The sequence below is a fragment of the Mytilus californianus genome, unplaced genomic scaffold, assembly GCF_021869535.1.
Source record: "Mytilus californianus isolate M0D057914Y unplaced genomic scaffold, xbMytCali1.0.p SCAF_9, whole genome shotgun sequence".
Classification (NCBI taxonomy): Eukaryota; Metazoa; Mollusca; class Bivalvia; order Mytilida; family Mytilidae; genus Mytilus; species Mytilus californianus.
The window spans coordinates 87,472,773-87,496,181 of record NW_026262745.1 but is presented as its reverse complement, the minus strand read 5'-3'; the positions used below and the strand labels follow the sequence as shown (position 1 = coordinate 87,496,181).

At 31.1% G+C, this 23,409-nt stretch overlaps 1 protein-coding gene across 2 annotated transcripts in view; it reads left to right on the top strand.

Moving 5' to 3' along the window:
- Positions 1-23,409, top strand: part of LOC127715432 (transient receptor potential cation channel subfamily M member-like 2) — a 94,084-nt gene that overhangs the window by 53,714 nt on the left and 16,961 nt on the right. For both annotated transcript variants that reach the window (XM_052221475.1, XM_052221474.1), the window contains 9 exons: positions 2,207-2,329; positions 4,337-4,436; positions 4,868-5,090; positions 7,663-7,899; positions 9,974-10,114; positions 12,751-13,005; positions 16,052-16,229; positions 21,123-21,279; positions 22,410-22,588. In XM_052221475.1, coding sequence (XP_052077435.1) covers positions 2,207-2,329; positions 4,337-4,436; positions 4,868-5,090; positions 7,663-7,899; positions 9,974-10,114; positions 12,751-13,005; positions 16,052-16,229; positions 21,123-21,279; positions 22,410-22,588 — 1,593 coding nt within the window. The remainder of the gene's footprint in view (positions 1-2,206; positions 2,330-4,336; positions 4,437-4,867; positions 5,091-7,662; positions 7,900-9,973; positions 10,115-12,750; positions 13,006-16,051; positions 16,230-21,122; positions 21,280-22,409; positions 22,589-23,409) is intronic.

The window sequence follows — 23,409 nt, the reverse complement described above, 5'->3', positions numbered from 1 at the left end:
TTAAACGAAGTATGTAACCCAGTTCTAAAGGAAAAAAAGCGAAAAGAATAAAATTGCAAAACAGAATATAATATGTTGCAGCGAAAGTTAACTGACACCTTCCTATACATGGACTCGTTTCCTGAGTTACAAGTCACACCAGGATACTAAAAAGACAAACTATGTCTTTATTTCACAATTTTATAATAAAAACTGCAGAAATGTTACTGCTCCAGAATCTAAAAAACTATGAATGATAATAACTGATAGCCTAGTGAAAATGTACATTTTTCAAGAATCGTAAACGTAATAAAAAACCTAAAGTTTTTGACATTTTAATGATAGCGCTTGATCTTAAGATACTATGGTAAATGTGTTTTTTTTTTATATCCTTTCGAATAATTTATTTTTACTGATATATTTGTTTCTCTAATTCTTACTCGGTTTATCCTTTTCCTGACCTGTTGATTATTTTATTTAATCAACGTGTGGTTCGTGATCTCAGTTGTTCAATGGTAAAAATTCGATTATGACATCAAATATTCTTCCTTTCCTCTTAAACTCCTATTATGACGTCATGAAAAAAAGGCGAACATGCCTGATGACGTTACGTAGAGAGAACACATTTGTTTGCAGGTCGTTCGAAAAGAAGGATTAAGAGAATCTGCATATCGTCTAAAATCATTAGAGAAAGAGATTCCACCACCAATTATCGGGCAATACGATAGTTATCCCCTCTCGACAGTTAAATTTAAATATTTAAAACACTCGGCGAGCCTCGCGTTATAAAACTGAAAATTTAACTTTCTCGAGTAGATAAATATCGTATCACACTCGATGCAGTGGTAGAATCTATATATCTCTGAATGAAAAGTATCAGTCTCATTCAAGAGGGCCAACAAACATGATATTGTGTTTAAACAAGTTAATATTGTTGAAATAGCTAGCGATTTGAAAGTCCAGGTATAATATTGGAGAACAAACACATTTTTGTTATTCCACCAAAGACCTCATTTGCCTAGTGGTGTCAGTAGTCGAAATACTGTATTACTAGCCTGCCAACACTGAAGTTGTGAGTTTCTATAATGACGTGCCAGTTAAGCTGGACTCTTAATGGACTAGGATTGTCAGCTTTTCCACCTATCAATTTCTACAAAAAATATTGTGGTATTAGATTTGATATTCAATATTTTATTTCAGAATTGAGCTGAATAATATTACCTAGCTTTTGTTAAATTCACGTTTTTTATTTTCATACCGTTTTCCATACATTCCTACAGTGAACTGATAGTAACTACACGACGATGCTTCATTTTATTATACAACGAGAACAATCGAATACTGCAGCTGGATGAGCTGGTTTAGATGCTCAAAGTTCCTTTTAACATGTACAATGGAAGCATCTGACGAGAATTTATATCCTACCGTTGAAACTCAGTTAAAGAAATAACCCTTTAGCCATCCATTGTTGATGATTTATCAATGAAAGAATCAATCTGCTTGATAGAGTCGTGGTGAAAGGATTTTTTTTATTATAACCGATTAACAACAAACCAATTATAGTCGTAATTAGCAAACGACGTACAAATCCTTTCTTTTTCTATCATTTAACTGTTACATCATAAATTCTTTTGTATAACCTTGTATTGAGTTCCATTTTTGCATTACATGTAGGCGATGTTTTTTTTTAATTTTATTTCCGTTGTCCATTTTGTAGACTGTGTTATCTAAAGGTACAAATGATCACATCGAAATATTTTTTTATCAGCTTTGCTCGACATAAATATCATCAACTCCCTGGATAAAAATGCTTGTAATTTTTCTTTGTATTTTATTGCAATTATTGTCAAGATTTAAACGACAACGGGTCTTTTTCATTCGTTTCATGCCCGCAAAACAAGGTAAAATTCTTCTATGGACTACCCTCCCAATTAAGGTCAACAGGATGACAGCCATGCTTAGTTTTCAAATAAAAGTGTAGAAACAAAAACCACTCTAAAACAGGGACATATGTGAAGGAGAAATACCTATCACACGTTGAAAAAAAACATATACTTATCCGTCTATGGCGTTATGGTTAACGACCCAAATTACTTGTAAAACATGACTTGGTTGATTATTACATTTTGCAAGTAATGGTTATTTATTTACAGTCAACTTGTACTTATTTTTTATAAACTTATACTAGTTATTTCATTTAATAGTGAATAATAACCTTGCATTTTAGGAAAAGAAAAGATTGAATTTCATTACAGAAAGAGGCCATTCTATCATCTTTTTGTTTGGGCAATTTTTATGAATAGGAAAGATTTAGCAAATATCTTCTTGGCAAAAGACACCGACTATACAGGTTAGTTGCTTAATATGGATATATTTATAATCATTCTTAAGATTTTCAATATAGAACAATGTTTTAACGTTCACACTCTTCATCGTTCGTTTATTAATTTCAAAGGAATGTAATGTTTCAAAGATTACAACTTACTTAAGATTGCGTATATGATGAACGAAATTGGATTGTTAAGCCAGTAATCCAACATCGTTATATGCGTACACATAATTTGTATACTATGATATTCTAATTGGTAAACATATTATTTTGCATAGTAAAAATCATATAAAAATGAAAACAAAATTCTTTAACCACATTGCATAGATGTGTTCTAAACATAGAGTACTATGTATACAATGTATAGTATTACTTTCAAACCGTTGATAAGAGCGTTCTCGGCTGAAGGATAAATAAATATAACGTGTGTTTAGTGTATTGATCTATATGCTTTAGTCTGTTTGGACAAGATTTGTGGTTTCAGTTTTTTGGTTGGTCGTATGAGAATATGTGTGCTCATATTAGAATATATATAGTTAATTTTGTGTCAAACATCTTCCACCTGTGCGCGTTTTGAATTTTCTCAATGCAATTAACGTTTTTCTTTCCAACCATAGGTCACTGTACGGCCTTAAACAATGAGCAAAGTCCATACAGCATAGTCAACTACAATGGGTTCCGAAATGACAAATGTAAAACAATTCAAACTTGAAAACAAACGCCGTAATTTATTTACAAAAAAAATGAACGAAAAACAAATATGTAACACAGCAACAAATGACAACCACTGAATTAAGTGTTTATTGATATCATACTTGAAATTTGTTATCAACGTTAGTGAACAGACATTTATGTATTTATCTCTTATTACAATTTCTATAAAAAAAAATAAAACGGCCACGTAGTTATTCAGGGTTTCTGCTGTAGAACGCATCTCTGAAGTGTACATTAAGCATCATCATTAAAATTGATTTTTGCACACAATAATAGTTCTATGGGCAATAATATATTCATCACGGGGGTTTGAAAGATTTCAACTACGGAAGTAGAATAAAATTGCATTGATCTTTTAAAGTTAGGAATTGGTGATATTCACTAATATAAACCGAAGTGAATACATTTTGCCACATGATCTGTTGTTGTCACAGGTAAAGTGTTCTTGAATTGTGGATTTATTGTTAGCCTTTTTTCGTTTCACCTAAAAACAAAACCCACATTTGTGGTAATTTATTGATCTTCGAATCCGTGGTGATCATGAATATCCGTCTCCCGGAAAGCAAATGATTGCATGCAAAAATCATTACTATTTTCCTCAGAATATGGTTCTATTTGTGAATAATCCAATTTGTTAATATGTTATTCAAATCTTAAGGCTTTTGTCAAAAACATACAGCACCTTGTTTAGAGTGACATCTTAGCTTATTCCTACCTTATAAAACTTGCCGATTTTTAGCCAGCATACTTGCTGAATGTGTTCATTCCTATTACGTTTTAGCTTCTTGTGGTTGGTTCGCTGATCACAAAATAGTCAACAGAAGTGTCAACGACTTAGTGATACTAAAAAGACTGCTCATTGCCATTACAGCATTAACCATTTTGTAAACACAAGTTTTATTGTGATTTTTCCTTAACAATTTTCTCAATTGCCTATGTTACTTGCTTATTACATTAATGACCCTTTACCTAAACCAAAACTAACGGAATAATAGTATATGATGATTAATTTTGCATTTATTTAACAATTCATTTGAAAAAAATCGAATCATCAAATATTTTGTTTTTAGATTTAGCAAATAAATGGAACGTATTTGAGGTCCGTGTATAGCTATAGTGCTACATTTACTATAAACAAATTTGTTTAAAGTACCAAAACACAAGACTAAAATCCCGAATTTATGCAAACGGATGATTGGCTTTCTATTCTTATTATATTAAATATTTAACGGTGTTTTAGTTCCTCAATACGATAACCGGATACAAGTATATGTATAAACATGTATAAACATGTACTTTTGTTGTTGTTTACAGCTTCTGCTTTGTTTGGAAGTGCAATTTTGAAGGAATTGGCTGATCGGGCATTTTTTCTTAATCATTTTGAGCTTTGTGACTTATTAAAAGAAAATGCTGGGTAGGTAGTTACATTCAAGAAGAACATGAACATTGCTTTGTGATGCAAAATAAAAAAGCAAGAAAAAGACAAAACAATCGCTGTATAGGGTTTATGATAAACACGGAATGGAAAATGTCTGTATTTTACAGACATTTATAATCAAAGGTTTTTGCACACATAACAAATGAAAAGGCAGAATGTAATATATGGTTTTTCCACTTAAAAAAGGGAATGTCAACACCTTTCAAAAATCACACGCTACTTACATGATTGAATGCAGGTGATATTAAGATTACAATACGTATGATGTCTTTGACAATATTTAAGTAGAGGTAATATCTAATTTGACTAATGTTTTTAAGCATTTAATACATAATATATATTTGTATAAGCACATATTAATTGTGATCAAACTATTAGATACACCTTATACAACTTGTAAATTTCAGATACTTTGAAACTCTAGCTTGCAATTTGATGAAAGAATTGTACAGAAATGAACGAGACAGAGCACTTAAAATAGTGGTCAACATAGTGCCTCGTTATAACTGTACACCTATAGCGATTGCTTCTTCACAAAACATGATGAACTTCATGGCAACTTCAGCCTGTCAAGCAAAGCTCAATCGTATCTGGAGGGGAGATATTGCACTACACACACCAGAATGGAGGGTATTTTTTATTTGAATTGTACAAATATACCCTTTAAGCGACTTTGTTTTTGATCACACAAGTTTAAAGAATCATGATATATCTCTCAGAATTCAAATTTATATGTCATAAGACTGCATCAGCTAGTTGCACGATATTCTTTCTTTTAGGCAATCTAATAATACAAATAAATACACCCATATCATACCACTACTTGTAAATTAGTATCTTGTATTTACCTATTTAGGAATTGCTTACGACCTTATTAGAATCAATTAGTGTAATCCTAATATTCATTACTATTGTATATTAAGTGTTATACCATTCTGGTAATTGATCAATATATATCTTTCATTACTGTTTATGGATTATTGTCATAGAAAATTTCATGAGGTGAAGCAATACTTGAAATGTGATAATGAGCAATAATTACGCTTTTGAAACAAGGGATTCGTTTTCCTGGGTTCCGATAACTTGTACATATGTAATAAGAGTTATTTAGCTTTTTTTTTTGTTTGTTTGACGTACATGAGATGTCGGTGTTACTCATTTAACCCCGCCACATTTTTACGCCTGTCCTAAGTCAGGAGCCTCTGGCCTTTGTCAATTTTGTATGTTTTTTTTTCAAATTTAGTTCATTTATATGGTATGGAGTTTAGTATGACGTCCATTTTCACTGAATTAGTACACAGGTTGATTAAGGGCCAGCTGAAGCCCGCCTCGGGGTGCAGGATTTTGTCGCTGTGTTGAAGACCCATTGGTGGCCTTAGACTGTTTTCTGTCTTTGGTCGGGTTGTTGTCTCTTTGACACATTCCCAATTTCCATTCTCAATTTTATTTACTTTAAGTCATACAGTCCTAGAAATTTTGATATTAGGTCCTGATGTTCTCGGCCATAAGCAGAAAATTAAAACAAGGTCGAGGTCATTATCGAAATTTTGAATTTTGCTTGTTATCGCAATTTCCAACAAAGTCAACAGCATGTTGTGATTGTCAAACTGTAAGTTACAATTTGATGCGTCGACAATAGATTTTGGTAACAGTGACGTAGTGATTTTATATGAGTTTTCATTCAAAAACATTCACAATAAGTTGTCTGGTATGATAATCATATAATCATGAATTTAATATTCAGATATCCCCCCTAGACGAGAAAACAACTCACTTCAACTATTAAATGGACTAGACAATTGCGTAGATTTGTAACGTGTATCTGATCTCGTTATACATGTAACATGGAAAATATGCATTGCTTTTTATCGCTTATGTCGGTGATTATTGTATATACCCAGATAAGGAGATCTGGTACACTTGTCAATTAGATAGGCATTTATCAAACATAAACAGACATAAATCCGAAAAAAAAATAATGTACCCTACGGCCTTTGATCAGTTTTAAAACCTATGTCACTCATTAATGTAAGCAATTAAATGCCATGGAATGACAGGATTTGAAATAAATCAGTTAAGAAAATCAATAGTTTGATGCATGATAACTGTAGACAAATCATTACGACAGAGGGAAACCAACTACTTGTAAAATGAGTATTACGCTGTATATTCCCCTTTACCATAACCATTGGTGTAACAACACAATATAAGGACAGACCATCCAATTTGGATGCGGGGATTTGAACCAAGTTATCACTAAATAGCGCAAAAACAAGTGCTAAAAAAGGAAAACACAAAGTAACAATCTTAAAACGCTTGAAATCTCTAAAAGCTTTTTAAAATCCAAATTCAATCAATACAGGGGATTCAATTGTTATCGTTGGTACCAATTTTCGTGGATTAAGGAAAATTTTCATGTTCGTGAATATTCAATTTTGTGGTATTGCCGAATTCTGCGTACAAGCCTATATAAAATATGTCATTCGTTGAACATCTAATTTCGCGATTCACTTGTACCCACAAAAACAATGCTTTCCCACGAACTCAAATATCAAACAAAATACATCTAACGGATTCACAAAGGATACCATCAGAAACATGACCTACTACAGTCCAAATGTCAATGTAAAATACTTTGTATGGACAGGATGTAGTATCATTCGTGTAACAATTGAAGAGCAATACATAGTGTGTTACGTATTTAACAATAATGATATCGATAAGTAAAATATTCAAATATCTCGTTAAAGTATCTTATAAAAAACCATACAACAAATTATACCTTTAAGAACTGTGTTTATAATAGCTACTTGAAAAATTGAGATCAAATACATTTTTTAGATTTGTAAATATTCTAGTATAACTATGTGTTATAAAATGTATTCTCCCTGACTCTTTATTGCTAATTCAAAGCTCAATAGCAATCGCTATAATGATAAGACTTGGTGGTCTCGTTGTCAATGAATTAGTTTCCGAGATTAAATCACGAAGATGTAAGCAACATTAATTCACGGCCTTACAAATGAGCAAAACAAATACCATATGGTCGGGTCTTGAAGGCCCGGGTATGGAAAAACATGTTTTACAATTCAAAAGAATGCCAAATATCATCATTTAAAAATTCGTTTGATAAATTTATTTCCTCACTATACATGTTAGATATTTTTATAACAGGTTGTCTCAAATGAACATTATATTTCAGATTTGGATGACAGTTTTACTACCTGTGTTGATTACACCAAAGTTTGGATTCATTAGTTTTGAAAAGAAAGGAAAAAACTCCCGCAGTGTAGAGCCTTCTAAGAGCGATGATTTAAAAACTGTCGAGCCTACATTTCTACCAAAAAGTTCTCCAAACGGAAATAAAGGAAATGGTGGGATCTTTTCCTGTTTTTCCTGGTTTTACAGCGCACCAGAAGTCAAGTTTATCTTGTATATGGTATGATTTTCTTCTCGAAGTACTCCCGCATTAAAAAAAAATGAAATTCATCTTGTAAAATTTTGAATTATACATAGTTTTACTCCGGACAATCACGGAGGTTGCTGAGAGTTTTCTGTTTGATATATAAAACACGGCGTTAAAGAAAACATTACTAAAAACCCATCATTTCAAAGTATTTTTGGTTAACTCAGTCTAATAGTTATCAGAGAGTAAAATATCTACAGTATCGCGTGCAGAATCGTCAAATAAAAATAGTTTTGTTCATATAGTACTAGTGTATGCTGATACTAAATCATGTATCAAAGGACATTTTACATGAGGTGAACCGATGATATTTTGTTGATACACGAGTTCACATATGTTCCAATGTCTTATCTGGAAACAGCTAATGGAAAATGCAGTAGCAAGAACGTCTTTTTCTTATTGAAAGAACTTCTTAATTAAACTATTGCAAATGTCTACAAAGAATAGCATGTAAACTTATGTAAAACAAAAAAACAAAAACATTGATGTTGTGTTCAGCTGAATTAAACGCATATCGCATATTTGAATATTATCAGCATTGGTATACCATTAAAAAGTAAAATAACAAAAATATCGAACTATAAGGGAAATTCAAAACAGAAAGTCCTTAATAAAATGGTAAAATCAAAAGGTCAAACACATCTAACGAATGGAAAACAACTGTCATATTCCTGACTTGATTCAGGCATTTCCTTATGTACAAAATGGTGGATTAAGACTGGTTTTATAGCTAGCTAAACCTCTCATTTGTATGAGAGTCACATTGAATTCCATTATATTGACAACAATGTGTGAGGAAAACAAGGAGACATAATCATGATAATAGATAAAAACGTCAAAAATTAGGTTACATAAAATGATACCATATAACAAATTACATCGAGTCTGTGTGTTGTCTTCATAACGCACATCAGTCAGTAAAGCACTGACAACAGTTTGAAAGTTATATCGATTCAAAATTTAAAGTGCATATTAGCTTAATTTTTAAATGTTTCAAACTATTTGACAAACACTATTCGATGCCTGTAGCAAATATGAGAAAATGAGTATTGGGAATGATTTAAACATATTTGGAACAATTATATGCATAAAGACCGAATACATCAATGCAATATATTTTATCCTAGGAACAGCAGATTTCCTCGAGGATGAAACGTTTATAAGACGTTGTATCGACTAGTTGATACGTAATATTTATCAACAAGGTTTTGGTATCTTCCGATGAACTTTTCTAGAAAAAGGACGAGATGTTCTTTGACATAACCCTTGTTCATTGTGTTAGATCTGTTGTTATATATGCTTGCCATTGTAATTTTTGATAATTGCTACGGAATACTACGACATTATTTGAATTGGTTTAGTTAAACTATAATTATAACCTTATATACTTGGTCTTAGTAATGTCTAATGGTTAGTAATAGGATAAACATAAAATGTCTTCATAATTATGTTACACAAAAGATGAATACTAGACTAGCAAGTAAAACATGCATTGTATATACATTAAAGATCAATGAAATACGACTTAATTTGGGTAAAACTATTGACAATATTTTTGTTTCAAAACGCATGAAGAGTTATCATTTTCATTATCGATGTGTTACGGTCATGGTCGAATAATATTGTAAACTGACATGATACTATTATTGCCATTGAAGAAAATACGTTCTATCTCTTCGTGTGATGTTTGTTTTTGGTTTGCTAATAGTAAGACCATTCAAATTGTGATGTTTTAAGAGTAAATTAACAATAAAGGTTTTGTTTTTTTTAACATAATCATTCGTCCATCAAAATAATGCACCGACGTAAGAAAAATCAGTAAAGTATTTTATGATTTTATACAGAAAGTTTCTAAAATTTTAAACCTTGCATTCGAATAACACAAGGTATTGCCATGTTTTTTCAGTAAACATCAATTTAATATTTGAAACCATAGGAAGTCGAAATCACATGCAAGTTCTATACAGCACAATATGGATGTGTGTAAAGAAAAGTAAATTTAGTGAAATAAGTCTTGTTTTAAGAATGATATTTTATTCTCATTTAGATTACTTACTTTACATTTGTGGTGATCTTTTCGATTTTTGTGCTGACTGACTTGCACCCTTTGTCAGAAAGTTTACCTTCTGTGTTTGAATATATGACTTGGATGTGGACTTTGTCACTGGCAATTGAGGAAATTAGACAGGTAGGCGTATTGCAACTCTTGTATATGAATTTATTTTTCTAGTGACAGGATACTTATAATACAAGTCCAACCTTTTTTGGATTGTAAACGGTTCGTTGAATGCTCTTCAACCATAAGAATTTTTCCAAAATGCAACCTGAAAATGTGTTGTTTCAGTACACACTTGTAGGGATGTAATAATAAGTGTAAACAGCGTATTAATAGATGAATTATACAATCAGCCAAAACAGGGTTCAATTCGTTTGCCATCGTATATATATACAGATCTGGACCATAAGCCATTTCGAACTACAATTTTTTTTTTATTTCTCTTTGGGTGGATGCAAATTTGATATTATATTAATACATAAATATGTTTTTGTGTTTGGTATGTGTGTGAAGTCATGTATTTTCATAAATAAGAGGAAATTTCCCTTGAAGATATCATGGAAGTCTTTCGCCATCTTCGATTGAAGCATAGCAGAGCACAATAGGTCCAGATTTTCAATCAGGTCAGCAACGTTTTATGAAGGAATGAAATTAACTAATGTCAATTTTCATTTAAATAAACGAGTTTTTAAGATTTTAACTTATGACTACTAATTTTTTTACCAACTTAAGGTAGATTATGTTTGCTAAATTTTCAATGTTTTTAAAATGGCGTATTAAAGAGAGTTAACTCTGAAATAATACATTTTCTAAAGGCATCTACCTGAACTTTTGCAACTTTATGTTTCAGAAGGAAATAACATACGGTGACCCTATCTTTTCTTTTGATATTTTGAAAGCATTTTTTAAAAGCTATCTTCTAGTATTTTAATTTACATTTCTATCATTTAGTTTAGCTTCTATTCACATAATGATGCTTTTTTTCCGTATAAATAAAGGCTATAATCTATACAAAATGTGTGAGTTATTCACAACCTTTAGTTTGAGAATAAGCTCCGTGACCTATCATTTTTATTATATTTTTGAACAGATCACAATATAAACTACGTTTGGCAAAGTATAAACAAATTCTATCATTTTTAATTTAAACTCTCATACCAACTTAATATATATAGAATAATGGCATTTTTTAAAAAATTTTTAACAGACTTTATTAGCAAGAATATCAAGCGAACCTCCAAGGGTCTGTGTCCAAAAAAAAAAAACAAAAAAAAAAAAACCAAATTATTTTTTCATTGGCAATGTTGTCTTAACAATATGTTTTGTTTAAGAATATAAATTAAAAGAATTAAAATGAAATAGTAAATGAAACTATCATCACGCATTTGAATGTTGTTAGGTTGTAAAATGAAAATCAATTGATTGATTCATTGACGCGGATGGACACGAACGCGTGATTTTGCTGCACTGTTAAGTGACGTCCTTTTCAATATTTTACTAGTATCAATTTCTTTACACAATATAAGAAAATATAAGACAGTAAGATCAAAGAAATAATGCAAGTTGCCGAAAAATATGCATAGCTCAAACAGAAGAAATTTTTATACAAAAAAAGTATACAGAATGGGGACTACAACTCAAAACCCAATTAAAACAAATACATACAGTTTTCAACAAAGTTTGGTAATTATTATTATCAAATATCCAAGAAATGTTACAATTTGTGTAATATGCACATATGTTACTCGTTGGACAACAGTCTATATATATATATATATATAGCTAGAAACGATATATAACACATTCATGCACATTTTAAGAGGAGATTTGTTATTTCAACACTGATATATCTAGATTCTAATAATTGTTGTTCAAATCATTAGACCTATCATTTTTATTATATTTTTGAACAGATCACAATATAAACTACGTTTGGCAAAGTATAAACAAATTCTATCATTTTTAATTTAAACTCTCATACCAACTTAATATATATAGAATAATGGCATTTTTTTAAAAATTTTTAACAGACTTTATTAGCAAGAATATCAAGCGAACCTCCAAGGGTCTGTGTCCAAAAAAAAAAAACAAAAAAAAAAAAACCAAATTATTTTTTCATTGGCAATGTTGTCTTAACAATATGTTTTGTTTAAGAATATAAATTAAAAGAATTAAAATGAAATAGTAAATGAAACTATCATCACGCATTTGAATGTTGTTAGGTTGTAAAATGAAAATCAATTGATTGATTCATTGACGCGGATGGACACGAACGCGTGATTTTGCTGCACTGTTAAGTGACGTCCTTTTCAATATTTTACTAGTATCAATTTCTTTACACAATATAAGAAAATATAAGACAGTAAGATCAAAGAAATAATGCAAGTTGCCGAAAAATATGCATAGCTCAAACAGAAGAAATTTTTATACAAAAAAAGTATACAGAATGGGGACTACAACTCAAAACCCAATTAAAACAAATACATACAGTTTTCAACAAAGTTTGGTAATTATTATTATCAAATATCCAAGAAATGTTACAATTTGTGTAATATGCACATATGTTACTCGTTGGACAACAGTCTATATATATATATATATAGCTAGAAACGATATATAACACATTCATGCACATTTTAAGAGGAGATTTGTTATTTCAACACTGATATATCTAGATTCTAATAATTGTTGTTCAAATCATTAGAGATGAAATGCAGTTTGATGAAAGCCTAAGAATGACGCCAACGTAAAAATTATGTTTTTTACAGATTTTACAGACAAACAAGGGATCTTTTACAAGAAATATTATGTTTTGGGCTAAAAATGTGTGGAATATATTCGACGCGCTAATGTATCTCCTATTTTTGGTGTCAGTTATGCTGAGATGTGTACTAAAATCAGATGACTTTTACTATGCACGAATGACTTATGCTATCACATTGGCAATGTTTATCTTTCGAACCATGCAGTTTTTCTTTGTTACAAGGTATCTTGGGCCTAAAGTTGTTATGATAGGCAAAATGGTAAGTTAACAAATAAAAAAATGCTTAGAAATGGACAAGATTGGCAGTTTAGATTCACAAGCAAAAAATAAAATAAAAAGATTATGAGATGTGGAATGATTTCAAACTAATCATTACAAACCAAACTATGAAGATGTTAAGAATTACAGGTCACCGTTCGAAACAACAATGCACAAATACCATCCAGTATATTAAATTTTTAATAAACCCCTGCACGAAAACAATATCAAACTATTGAAAAGAGAATACAAGCGGACTAACTTAGGCGTAGAGCAACGAATGCAAAAACAAAATGGCAGACAGCTACAAAGGCCAACGACTAAATACAGATTACTGACTTAGATCACACGCATAATGTGTCGAGGATTGTAAAATTCAACCCTCATTAAAACATTGATTTAACAGTTCAACACAGGAACAAACTATGCATATCAGTTAGAACTGGTTTAACTCAGCAGATCGGCACCAATTTCTTACAGTTCAAAAGCAAATTTCAACTACTACATAAGCAATGTTTTCCTAGTCTTAGACCAAATAAATAACTATAATAAAAAAGGTTAAGTTAATAGATGCCATGCACAGTCTCCGAAAGATTACATCATTGTGCTGCGCCAAATGTAAGTAGCAACTTGGTCGATAGATCAGTATATATCAACTTGTATTTTTAATAATAAAATCTTACATTTGATGTTAGAACTAATAAAAAAAATCATAGATCTGACAATAGTCTAATATTGGGGACTTTTAAGAATATGTCTATGGAAAAGATTAATAAGCTAACATGGGTCGTTGTCTAAAATGACAGTACAGCAAATGTCCAAAACAAATTTTATATATTAAAAACTTAAGCATAGGTGTTAAGTACTGTGGATTCATTTTTATTCATGGTATACCAGTTTTGGTGGGTTGAGTGGGTCACAGCAAACCACGAATATCAGAATTCAACGAAGAATAATTTATTCGTTCAGTGTATATTAACTTGTTTTTATTAATATGTCTTTTTGATTGAGTTAAACCATTTCAATTGATATTTTGTAGTGTGTCTTTCGATGTTGTAATGTTACACTTCTATTTCAAATTAGGGTGAAGGTTGGCGCCTATTTAAAAGATTAAAACTGCTGCATTTGTTTGCACCTGTCCTAAGTCAGGAACCTGTGTCAGTGGTTGTCGTTTGTTGATGTGGTTCTTAAGTATTTTTCGTTTCTCGCTTTTTATATAAATTAGATCGTTGGTTTTCCTGTTTGAATTGTTTTACACTAGTCATTTTGGGGCCCTTTATAGCTTGCTGTTCGGTGTGAGCCACGGCTCCGTGTTGAAGGCCGTACTTTGATCTATAATTGTTTACTTTTTACATACTGTGACTTGGATGGAGAGTTGTCTCATTGGCACTCATATCAATTCTTTTTATTTTTAAAAACGACATTTTATTAGAAATAAAATTTACTCAACAAAATGTTAAACCAGTCATAAGCGTGTATCTTACTTTTTTTCGTTTCCTAATGACTTTATGTCGTGATCAGGGAATTTTTGTATCTTAAACATTTAGTCTTTTTATTTCTGAACCAGCGGACCCCGAATTTACGTATTCCACGAAAGTTTTTTTTCTCTACCCACGAAAATAAATGAATCCACATAAATTTATGATAAAAAAACCCTAACGTGATTATCAAGCAGTTACTACAAACAATCGAAATTCCCTATTGAAACCAAATGTACTCCTCTTCTTCCCGACTTTTCCTTTTATTCACCATGATCAAATGAAGATGACTTCATACATGCGCTTTCTTAGAAAGAATGAATATAAGATAGCATTAGCAGTAAACTTCATGTTCTTCTGTATAGGTGATGTACTCTGACTAAATAATTCAAAGTTCGGTGACAATTTTGAAGGCATCTATAACATCGAACTTAAAACCAGATACAGTTAAGACTGTCTCATATCTTGATTTACATAGAAATTGACAATTAGGGTCGGTTGAGAACAAATATTTTCGAAAAAAAAACCAAATCATCCATTCTAAAAGATTTAAGTACACCATCACGAGTTGGTTGACCTTAATGTAGGATATGTTTCGCAAATGACGACGGATATGTTTCAATTGTCGTAACATGTACCACAATCCTTTACCCTTTTCTTCGAATTTGACCTATCGAAAAAGATTTACATGTATAACTGGGTTTGTACTAACATGAGCAACACGACAGTTGCAACATGTGAAGCCGGAACTGCGTACTATTCCGGAGCACTGGACATTACCCCCGGTTTTTTACGAGACTCATGCTTCTCATTTTTAACTTTGCTACATTGTGTTTTGTATAATGATGATAATGTTGTTTGTCTTACGATTGATTTTTGTGTGTTGCCATGACTTTATTAGTTTGTTTTCGACTTATGAGTTTTAATATCCTTTTGGTATCTTTCGCCTCTCTGGGATATACAAATAGCTTGTTTGAATCATAAAACGTAATTACAGACAAGGACTGCGCTAACGAATTGTAAACTGTTCACACCGTTAATCTAGTACAAATAACCATCAGTGGTTAGATAAGGAAAATTAACAATTTTGAAACAAAGAATTGACTCTTTTTATCGATAATTTTTGTTTACGTGAAATTGAAATTTCCACATCTAAATAAAAAAGACAAGTATATCGTTTTTTATATGAACATTAAACATTATGTAAGCAAAGTCGTGTATAACAGAGTAAGTACGGAGAAATCCCAAAATATTCCTTCGATCATCACATACAGTACATTAAAATTACCACAAGTTATCTAGTTGCATGTAAAACAACCAGTAAAGTTCGTTTTATAACAATGTAAAGCTTTTCATTTTATCAAATAGGTTAAATACTTTTCCTTTTTAAGCATGTTTATTTGAACACGGGTTCGTTTTTTGTTAATATGTTTTATACCCTTTATTAATCACTTGTTAAAATGAAGAGAAAAACAAGTATTTTTTTCTTATCAGTTTTTAGAAATAAAATTATACAGGCGCAATATTAAAAGGAACACAATAATTTTCTTCAAAATGTGTTTTTTACAGATTGGAGATCTTGCATTTTTCTTTGCATTGTTTGCATTGTTCGTATTTAGTTTTGGAATAATGTATCAAGCCATTTTGTTTCCGAATTCGATGTTACCGCCTTGGGAACTTTTTAAAGAACTCATATATTTACCATACTGGCAGTTGTACGGCGAGCTAAATTTAGATCAGATTGAAGGTATTGTTGTAATTTTATTGCATTTCTACAGCTAATTTTACAAATAAGGAAATTAATGGAAATCTAAGGAAATCTATGTCGTCTAATGATTCACTATTTGCAAAGTCCTATGTATCAACTTAAGTCGTGTTGTGTTAAATGTGTTATGCACAATAACACATAAAATTGAATATAAACTTGAACATACGTTTTCCATTTTAAATTAGGTCATTGTAGAGTTATTTTGAATACAATATTGCTGTTCGTGAAGAAAAAAAAATGAAACAACACGTTATAAATTGCATGCGTCCTGGATTTGCCTTCATAACGAATATTCATGACTGTTCAATCAATAATGAAACGAAGGCACCATGATTTTATCGATGTTCCATTATTTGAAATTGATTAAGAGGACACATACAGGTAGAAATAAAAAACTGAGAGATTCGCATGAAATCCAAGGAACGAAACAAAGTGAGTCGACAGGCTAATCGTCCATCCTATACATGCATCACATTTTCTGCATGGAAATTTCCATAGGTTTGTCGAAAGTTTACTATATTACAGCTATTGTTTGTGTTCAATGTACCTTTTTATTCTTCGAAGATGTTCATAATTTCCTTTTCAATATGAAAAAAAATGACAGTTGCATGCGCGAATTACAATTCATAAATTCTTGAGACATGAAATGAAGCACAGGTGATGTTGAGTTTATGTGACTTAGCCAGCAACCTATTGACATAAACACCAAAGTTGTATCTACAATGCATCATAAGGTCGTTGGCACTTTAAAATTATTAAACTATTTTACAAGCTCTGCATAGTCCAGATTCAACAACAAATAAATCTATAATATTGTTGGCATATTCCCTCTTAGACTGTGTGCGAAGAAAGATTACCTCGTGCAATGCCATAATATAAGAATCGACATACTAGTTTTCATCACTGTATATCATTAGATATAAAATTATGTTATGACTTATTCATAATAAGAGTAACATCCTCTTTGTTTTCATAATACTTTTATCGTCAGTATTAATTAATGGCTTTATGTGATATTTACAATAACATTAATCGGTACTGATGTATATGCATAGATAAGCCTTTAATATGAAAAAAAAAAAAAAAAAAAAAAAAAAAAAAGACGGATGGGATGAAATTGTCAATGAGACAATCATCCGACAAATATCAAATGAAGTGGATGTAAACAATAATAAACATCACTTTTTGTTTATGGATCTTTTCGAGTGGTTTGAATTTTATAAATCAAATGTGGTGAATTTTTTGCCTAAATCTTGTGAATTGTCCTTTTGAATTTATGGTTTTTTTAAGTGGTATTAAAATTCCTGTGTTCATCTTAGACATCTACGTTCCGTTTGTTCGACATAATTTATAAAACACTTCGGCTTAGTTTAAGAAACCAGATAGATGTAATTTTGAGTTTTTCATGTGATGTCAATTGAAAACAAGGAGCGAAAAAGCTTTCCTGTTTATTTTTGACCTAGCAGTATTATAGGAAGATGATTTATATCAGGTTTGTCATTTTATGGCATTGGACGGGAATGTTTTTGAATATCAACGAGCATTTTGTTTACAACTTTAACAGAAGCTGCATTTACCCATTTTTTTCTTAATTTAGAAAAGTGCTGAATCTAGAAGGGGAATATCGATGGACATTTTTGTTAAGCATGCGGTTATTAGAGTACGTGAAGATCCATGAAGTAGTGGTATCTTCTGTTTTCATTTAATTTCTTAAAACCATGATCATTTAAAGTATTGAGAGTTTAAATGAAGCCGATAGACATAACGTTGAATTAGGCTTACAACAAAATATCGATATAGCTGTCAAAGATTTCGTATACCAACTATGATAAGCAGCTCAACGGAAAGGTGTCAGTAAAACAGACATATAACAAACACAGGTCACACATGTAATTATGTACTAAATCGAAACAAAATCATTAAAAAAGGACAAGATAAAAACACGGTTATTAGTATGGGAAAACAATAGAATATTAGCATAGTAGACGACGTCGACAGCTTAGTGTCTGCTTAATAATTATAACAATTAACCATATTATCGTACATGAATACTTTTAAGATCTTAAATCTTAAAATACAAACTGTGATTTATGGTAAAGAAAGTGCATATCGATATTTTTCATATTGACTATCACATCAAGGTCGAGGTCTATTAGACAAAGGAATCACATCATGGTACTTCGTTGAAATAAATGTGCCATTTAAAACATCAATTACCTGCATACTTCTCTCATATGAAAAATAACTGGTTCCTCTTGAGTAAATACGTCTAAGAGTTTGCAAAAAAAAAAGCTAAGGATGCAAATTAATGGAAATAAATCACTTGTTTTTCGTTTGCAGAATACTATATTAAATTTGTTGAAATAGTTTATGACAATTTTTTTTTCAATAAACCGTTTTGTAGACCTGTTTCTTGTATTGTCGTGTTTAGCTTTGGTGTTGTCAGTTTCGTTTCGACGTATGAGTTTTGAACTTCCCCTTGGCTTCTTCCGTCTCTTTTTTAACAAAAACTGTTCTGATTTGATAATGCCAAACAACATGTGCACAGAATTGAAGAATAGAGAATAATTGGGCGCAGAAGTATATAGAATAACTAGGGGGATAGGTAAAACAACAATGAAAGATATACTGTAGAATTATGAAATTATTTACGTGTAGACAAAAAGGTAAAATCAATTTCATGAGAATTCTACAGAGTAAGCGTTAACTTATATTTAACGATAAAGAATGCAGAAATTAACACACCCCCTTTTCCTCTCCCATTAAGACCATAATAAATCATCGAATTTTAATTTTTAAAATTTCTATTTGATGTATACGATAGCTGAATTTATATTCCATATTTTCCTAAATCTCATACGAAGTTAAATATTTTTTTGCAAGACGTTTTTGTGAATAAATAACAAAGTCGCCTATGTGTCTCTATAATGAATTTGTACTTATATCAACAGCCCAACCAAAATGGCCCTTTATTTGTTCTTTGCAGTACCGTTCACTCAAATACAAATGGAATTATCTTGACCAAGGTAATTTCAATTCATATTTAAATTATGTTGTTTGGAATGATGAAAAAAACATGTGATCTGCTGCTGCCGTGGTAAATTTTTTTACTCTATCATTATTTATGCAATTGCAACATTGTTTTTTCTATTCATTTAAGAAGATTCATATACAGCCAACGGACTGTACAGGAGTTAACAAAGCTGCGCTTTTATCGTTGAATAGTACGAAAGCCGAGAAAGTTTATTCAAATTTCAAATGTCGAACTATTCTAGAGCGATAAAGTATTAACATGCAAGGCACAATTTACAATACATGTATAGCACATATCAGTCACCAGTAGGTCAAATTTTAAAATTATATCTTACGACATTTTTAATGGGCACTGATCAGATGCGGATCAAGGCTTTGCTGTTAGATGGGGGCACTCCTTTGAATTAGGAATTAGAGGACCGTATTGTGTCGCTAAATTGGCTGTAAAGTTAGCTTATTATAATTTTTTTAGGGGAAGGTGTGGGGGGCGCCAGATGCACTCCGTTTATATCCGCACCTGCCAGTAAATAAACGGAGCCTTCTACATATTTCATTATATTGTGAAGTTTAAATTTTGTACCTTTTCCAAATGCTCAGTCCAGCAAAAACGTACAGACGGACAGGGTAGAAATGAATGCGCTTGCACCGCGATTGAGGTAAAAAAAAACAGACTGGTATTATTCCGGCGGAAAGTCTGGGTATCTCCATATAGCAATAGTCCATTCATAAAAAAGAGTAGACTAATAATTTGTTTTCTGTATAGGCATATAGTCTAAAATTAGGTCATTGTCCTCTTTCATTTTCAATTTTTAGTTTTGATTTTTGGCTAAAATGGGAATCGAACATAGTTTTGGCCCCTTACTGTCCCTTACTCGTACATACGCCAGTAGAACATTTTTACAACGAAATAGGGTACAAAGATCATTATAACGACCGGAGTCTATCATTCGATTGGGAAATGCCCCCTTTTTCATTTTTTATTTTGATCTTGTAGAATTCAGGAATTATGAGAAAGCACCTCAAAGAAGCGATTTTCATAAAATTTAATTAATTTGATAACTTTATAATATCATTAATTTACATGAAAACATCCTTAATTACATTCTTCGAACTGATATATAAGAAAGTTGTTCTGGATTTTTTTTTTTTCATTTTATCAGTTGGAGGGGAATATACGAGAGGATTGTTGGAGTGAAATTTTCGAGATAAGATTTGGAGAAATATTAAATTTACAGCGCTGAATATGAATTATATATTTTGGTAACAGATGATCATAAATAATTATCTGATTATGTTTATAACAAAGTTATACAATATGCTCTCTCATTAGCTCAACATGCCGGAAGTGCAATTGAACTTTTGAATATTTTTCCGATCGGACATTTTTTTAAATGTCTTCTCCTCCGAAACCACTAGACCTAATAATAAATGCCTTAAAAATAGTGTTCATTTTAAAAATCTTATTTTGAGGACGATAAGGGAATGCAAAGTTCTTGTATATCAGTAATAAAAGAATTATTAAATTTTGCATCTTCCTTAATACGTCATATAGGTAACGCTCGATACATGAGCATGCAACTGCTCTAGCATGTTGAGTAAAAGGTGAATTATGTTGAATTATGTTGAAACGTTCATTTAGGTTTTCCATATAACTTGTAGTGATTGCATTGAGTAAACACTATGAGGGTATTTGACAAATGAAACACTTGTCAGATTAATGTGGAATCTATCAACAATTAAGTTACATTGTATATTTAAAAGCACCTAATGTGTTTACGTTCTTTCGTTTAAATGTGTTTAATTCAATTTTAGCTCTACGTTTGCGTTTATATTACACAGGGAAAGAGCCGTCTGAATGTACAAATAACCCTGTATTGTACTCAAATGGAACCATGCTTCGTTGTCCACAAACTAACCAGTTCAATTCACCTATTCTAGCTGCATATCTGATTCTGACAAACATTGTATTACTAAATCTTCTTATTGCTATGTTTTCGTAAGTAATTAATTGTTATTAGAAAGAGTCGAAAAATACCATGGCGTCATTCAAACCTCATTTGGTAAAAAAATAGCAAATCAAAAATTAAGTGGGAGTAAAATTTAATATTCTCTCATGAAGAACAGTTTGTGAAGTGGTCAAAACATTTTGAGACCTATATTTTCACCAGATAACTGTAAAAAAACAGAAAATCAAGGTAATACCAACTATGCCGGTGCTAATCACAGAATGAAAAAAACTGTGAATACCAATACATTCATTGAAATAACAAAAATTAAAAAAGACGATGAGGTAATTTTTACAACTCTATATATACATATATTCTATATACCAATTAAATTCTCATGAAAGCTAATGAACCAACTGTCTACCGGAGATTTAATGACAAATAAGTTAACAGCTAAAGGCCACCGTACAATGAACAACATCCATATCGCGCAGTAAGCGATAAAAGACTCCGAAATGACAAATGTAAAACATGTCAAACGAGAAAACTATAAGCCTGATTCAAGTACAGAACGATAAACGAAAAACAAATTAATATGGAATAACAACTAAAAATTAAAACCGCATAACTATAGGCTCCTTGCGATGAACAGGCGCATAAAAAATGTGGCAGGATTAATATAAAAAAAGGTGGTATTATTGCCAGTTAGACAACTATCCACCAACGTTTAAATAAAGTGTATGTAAGTAATGAAAGGCAATCGTAGGGCCTTCAACAATGAAAACAGTCCATTTGCCACGGCCAGACCCTTTGCCTTACCTGTTACGGTGGTGTATAAGTACGACATAAGAACAAACTACAAAAGACAGTTGAAAAGGCTCAACTCATTAGATCGATATAACGCACTTGAAAACCCTAACAAAACCACAGGATACAAAAAGTGCAGATCTAAGAGTACTCGAAATTACTGAAAACTTGTCAAAAGTCAATAGCAACTAATAAACAATAATGTGTTTAAAACTAAAAAATAAAAATCGATCAGTACACATCCACTATCAAACAAATTAGGATAAACAAGTGATTAACAGACAATAAAAGAATGTTCTTCCTGTCGATAAAAAAAAAGCATTTCAACCCCACAAACCAAACTTATTATTTTATGAAAAATATGTTTTCGCAGGAACACATTCGAAAGAGTACAGGAAAACTCAGAAATCATTTGGAAGTTCCATCGATATGCACTGGTGTATGAATACTATGACAGACCAATGTTTCCAATACCTATCGCAATACACTTCAATCGACTCATTGTTTGGTCTTTTAACACCATACGAAAAAAATCGTATGACAGCCCATTTGGTAAATATATCACTATGTTTCTTCTTACTTTCGATATGCTGGAAACACTCAAATTAGGAGTTTGTTATAATTTAATTGACACACAGCACATTAAAATTTTGTATTTATTACCAACGTTTTAATAAATGATATCTCCAAATATGAATATATGTTTAACACTCTTTGAAAAAGGGTTTTGTACTACTTCACGTTAAAACAATTATCTATTCATTCATCTATCGATATTTCAGAAAAAAAGTTAAACAAATTTTAGTCAATATATTGCTCTGTCCATCTTTTTGTTTCGTTTGGTTTCCATGGCATTGTCACTTTTTCATCGACTGATGAGTTTTTAGCTACTATGTCTATATATAATATGTCCATGCTGCATGTATTACTAATTTCCTCATAATACGAAGTATTTTGTGGAGCCCTGAATGTTGGAACATGTATTTTTATCGTAATCGATTAACTCTTAATAAGCAAATGAATCAGGCAACTAATACATATATATGCGGTTTATACATGCCAACGAGAATTATTGTCAAAATAAGTACTATAGTTTTACTCAATTAATCGTGAGTTTTTTTTTATTTAAATTTATAATTATCATTTTTTATTTCTAGTACACGCGCATTTACTATAATTCTGTAAACACGGTTAACATAGACAATTCTAATGACTACCTGAATGAAATCGTTTTCACATTGTGTCCACTTATACATCAATTCAAAATAATAAATAAACTATCTTTGTTCTGAGAAAGTTACTTTTTGTTCTATAGTTTGCTTATACAATATTTCATTTCATTTTTTTTTCTTTTCTATTCTTGTGTAAACTTT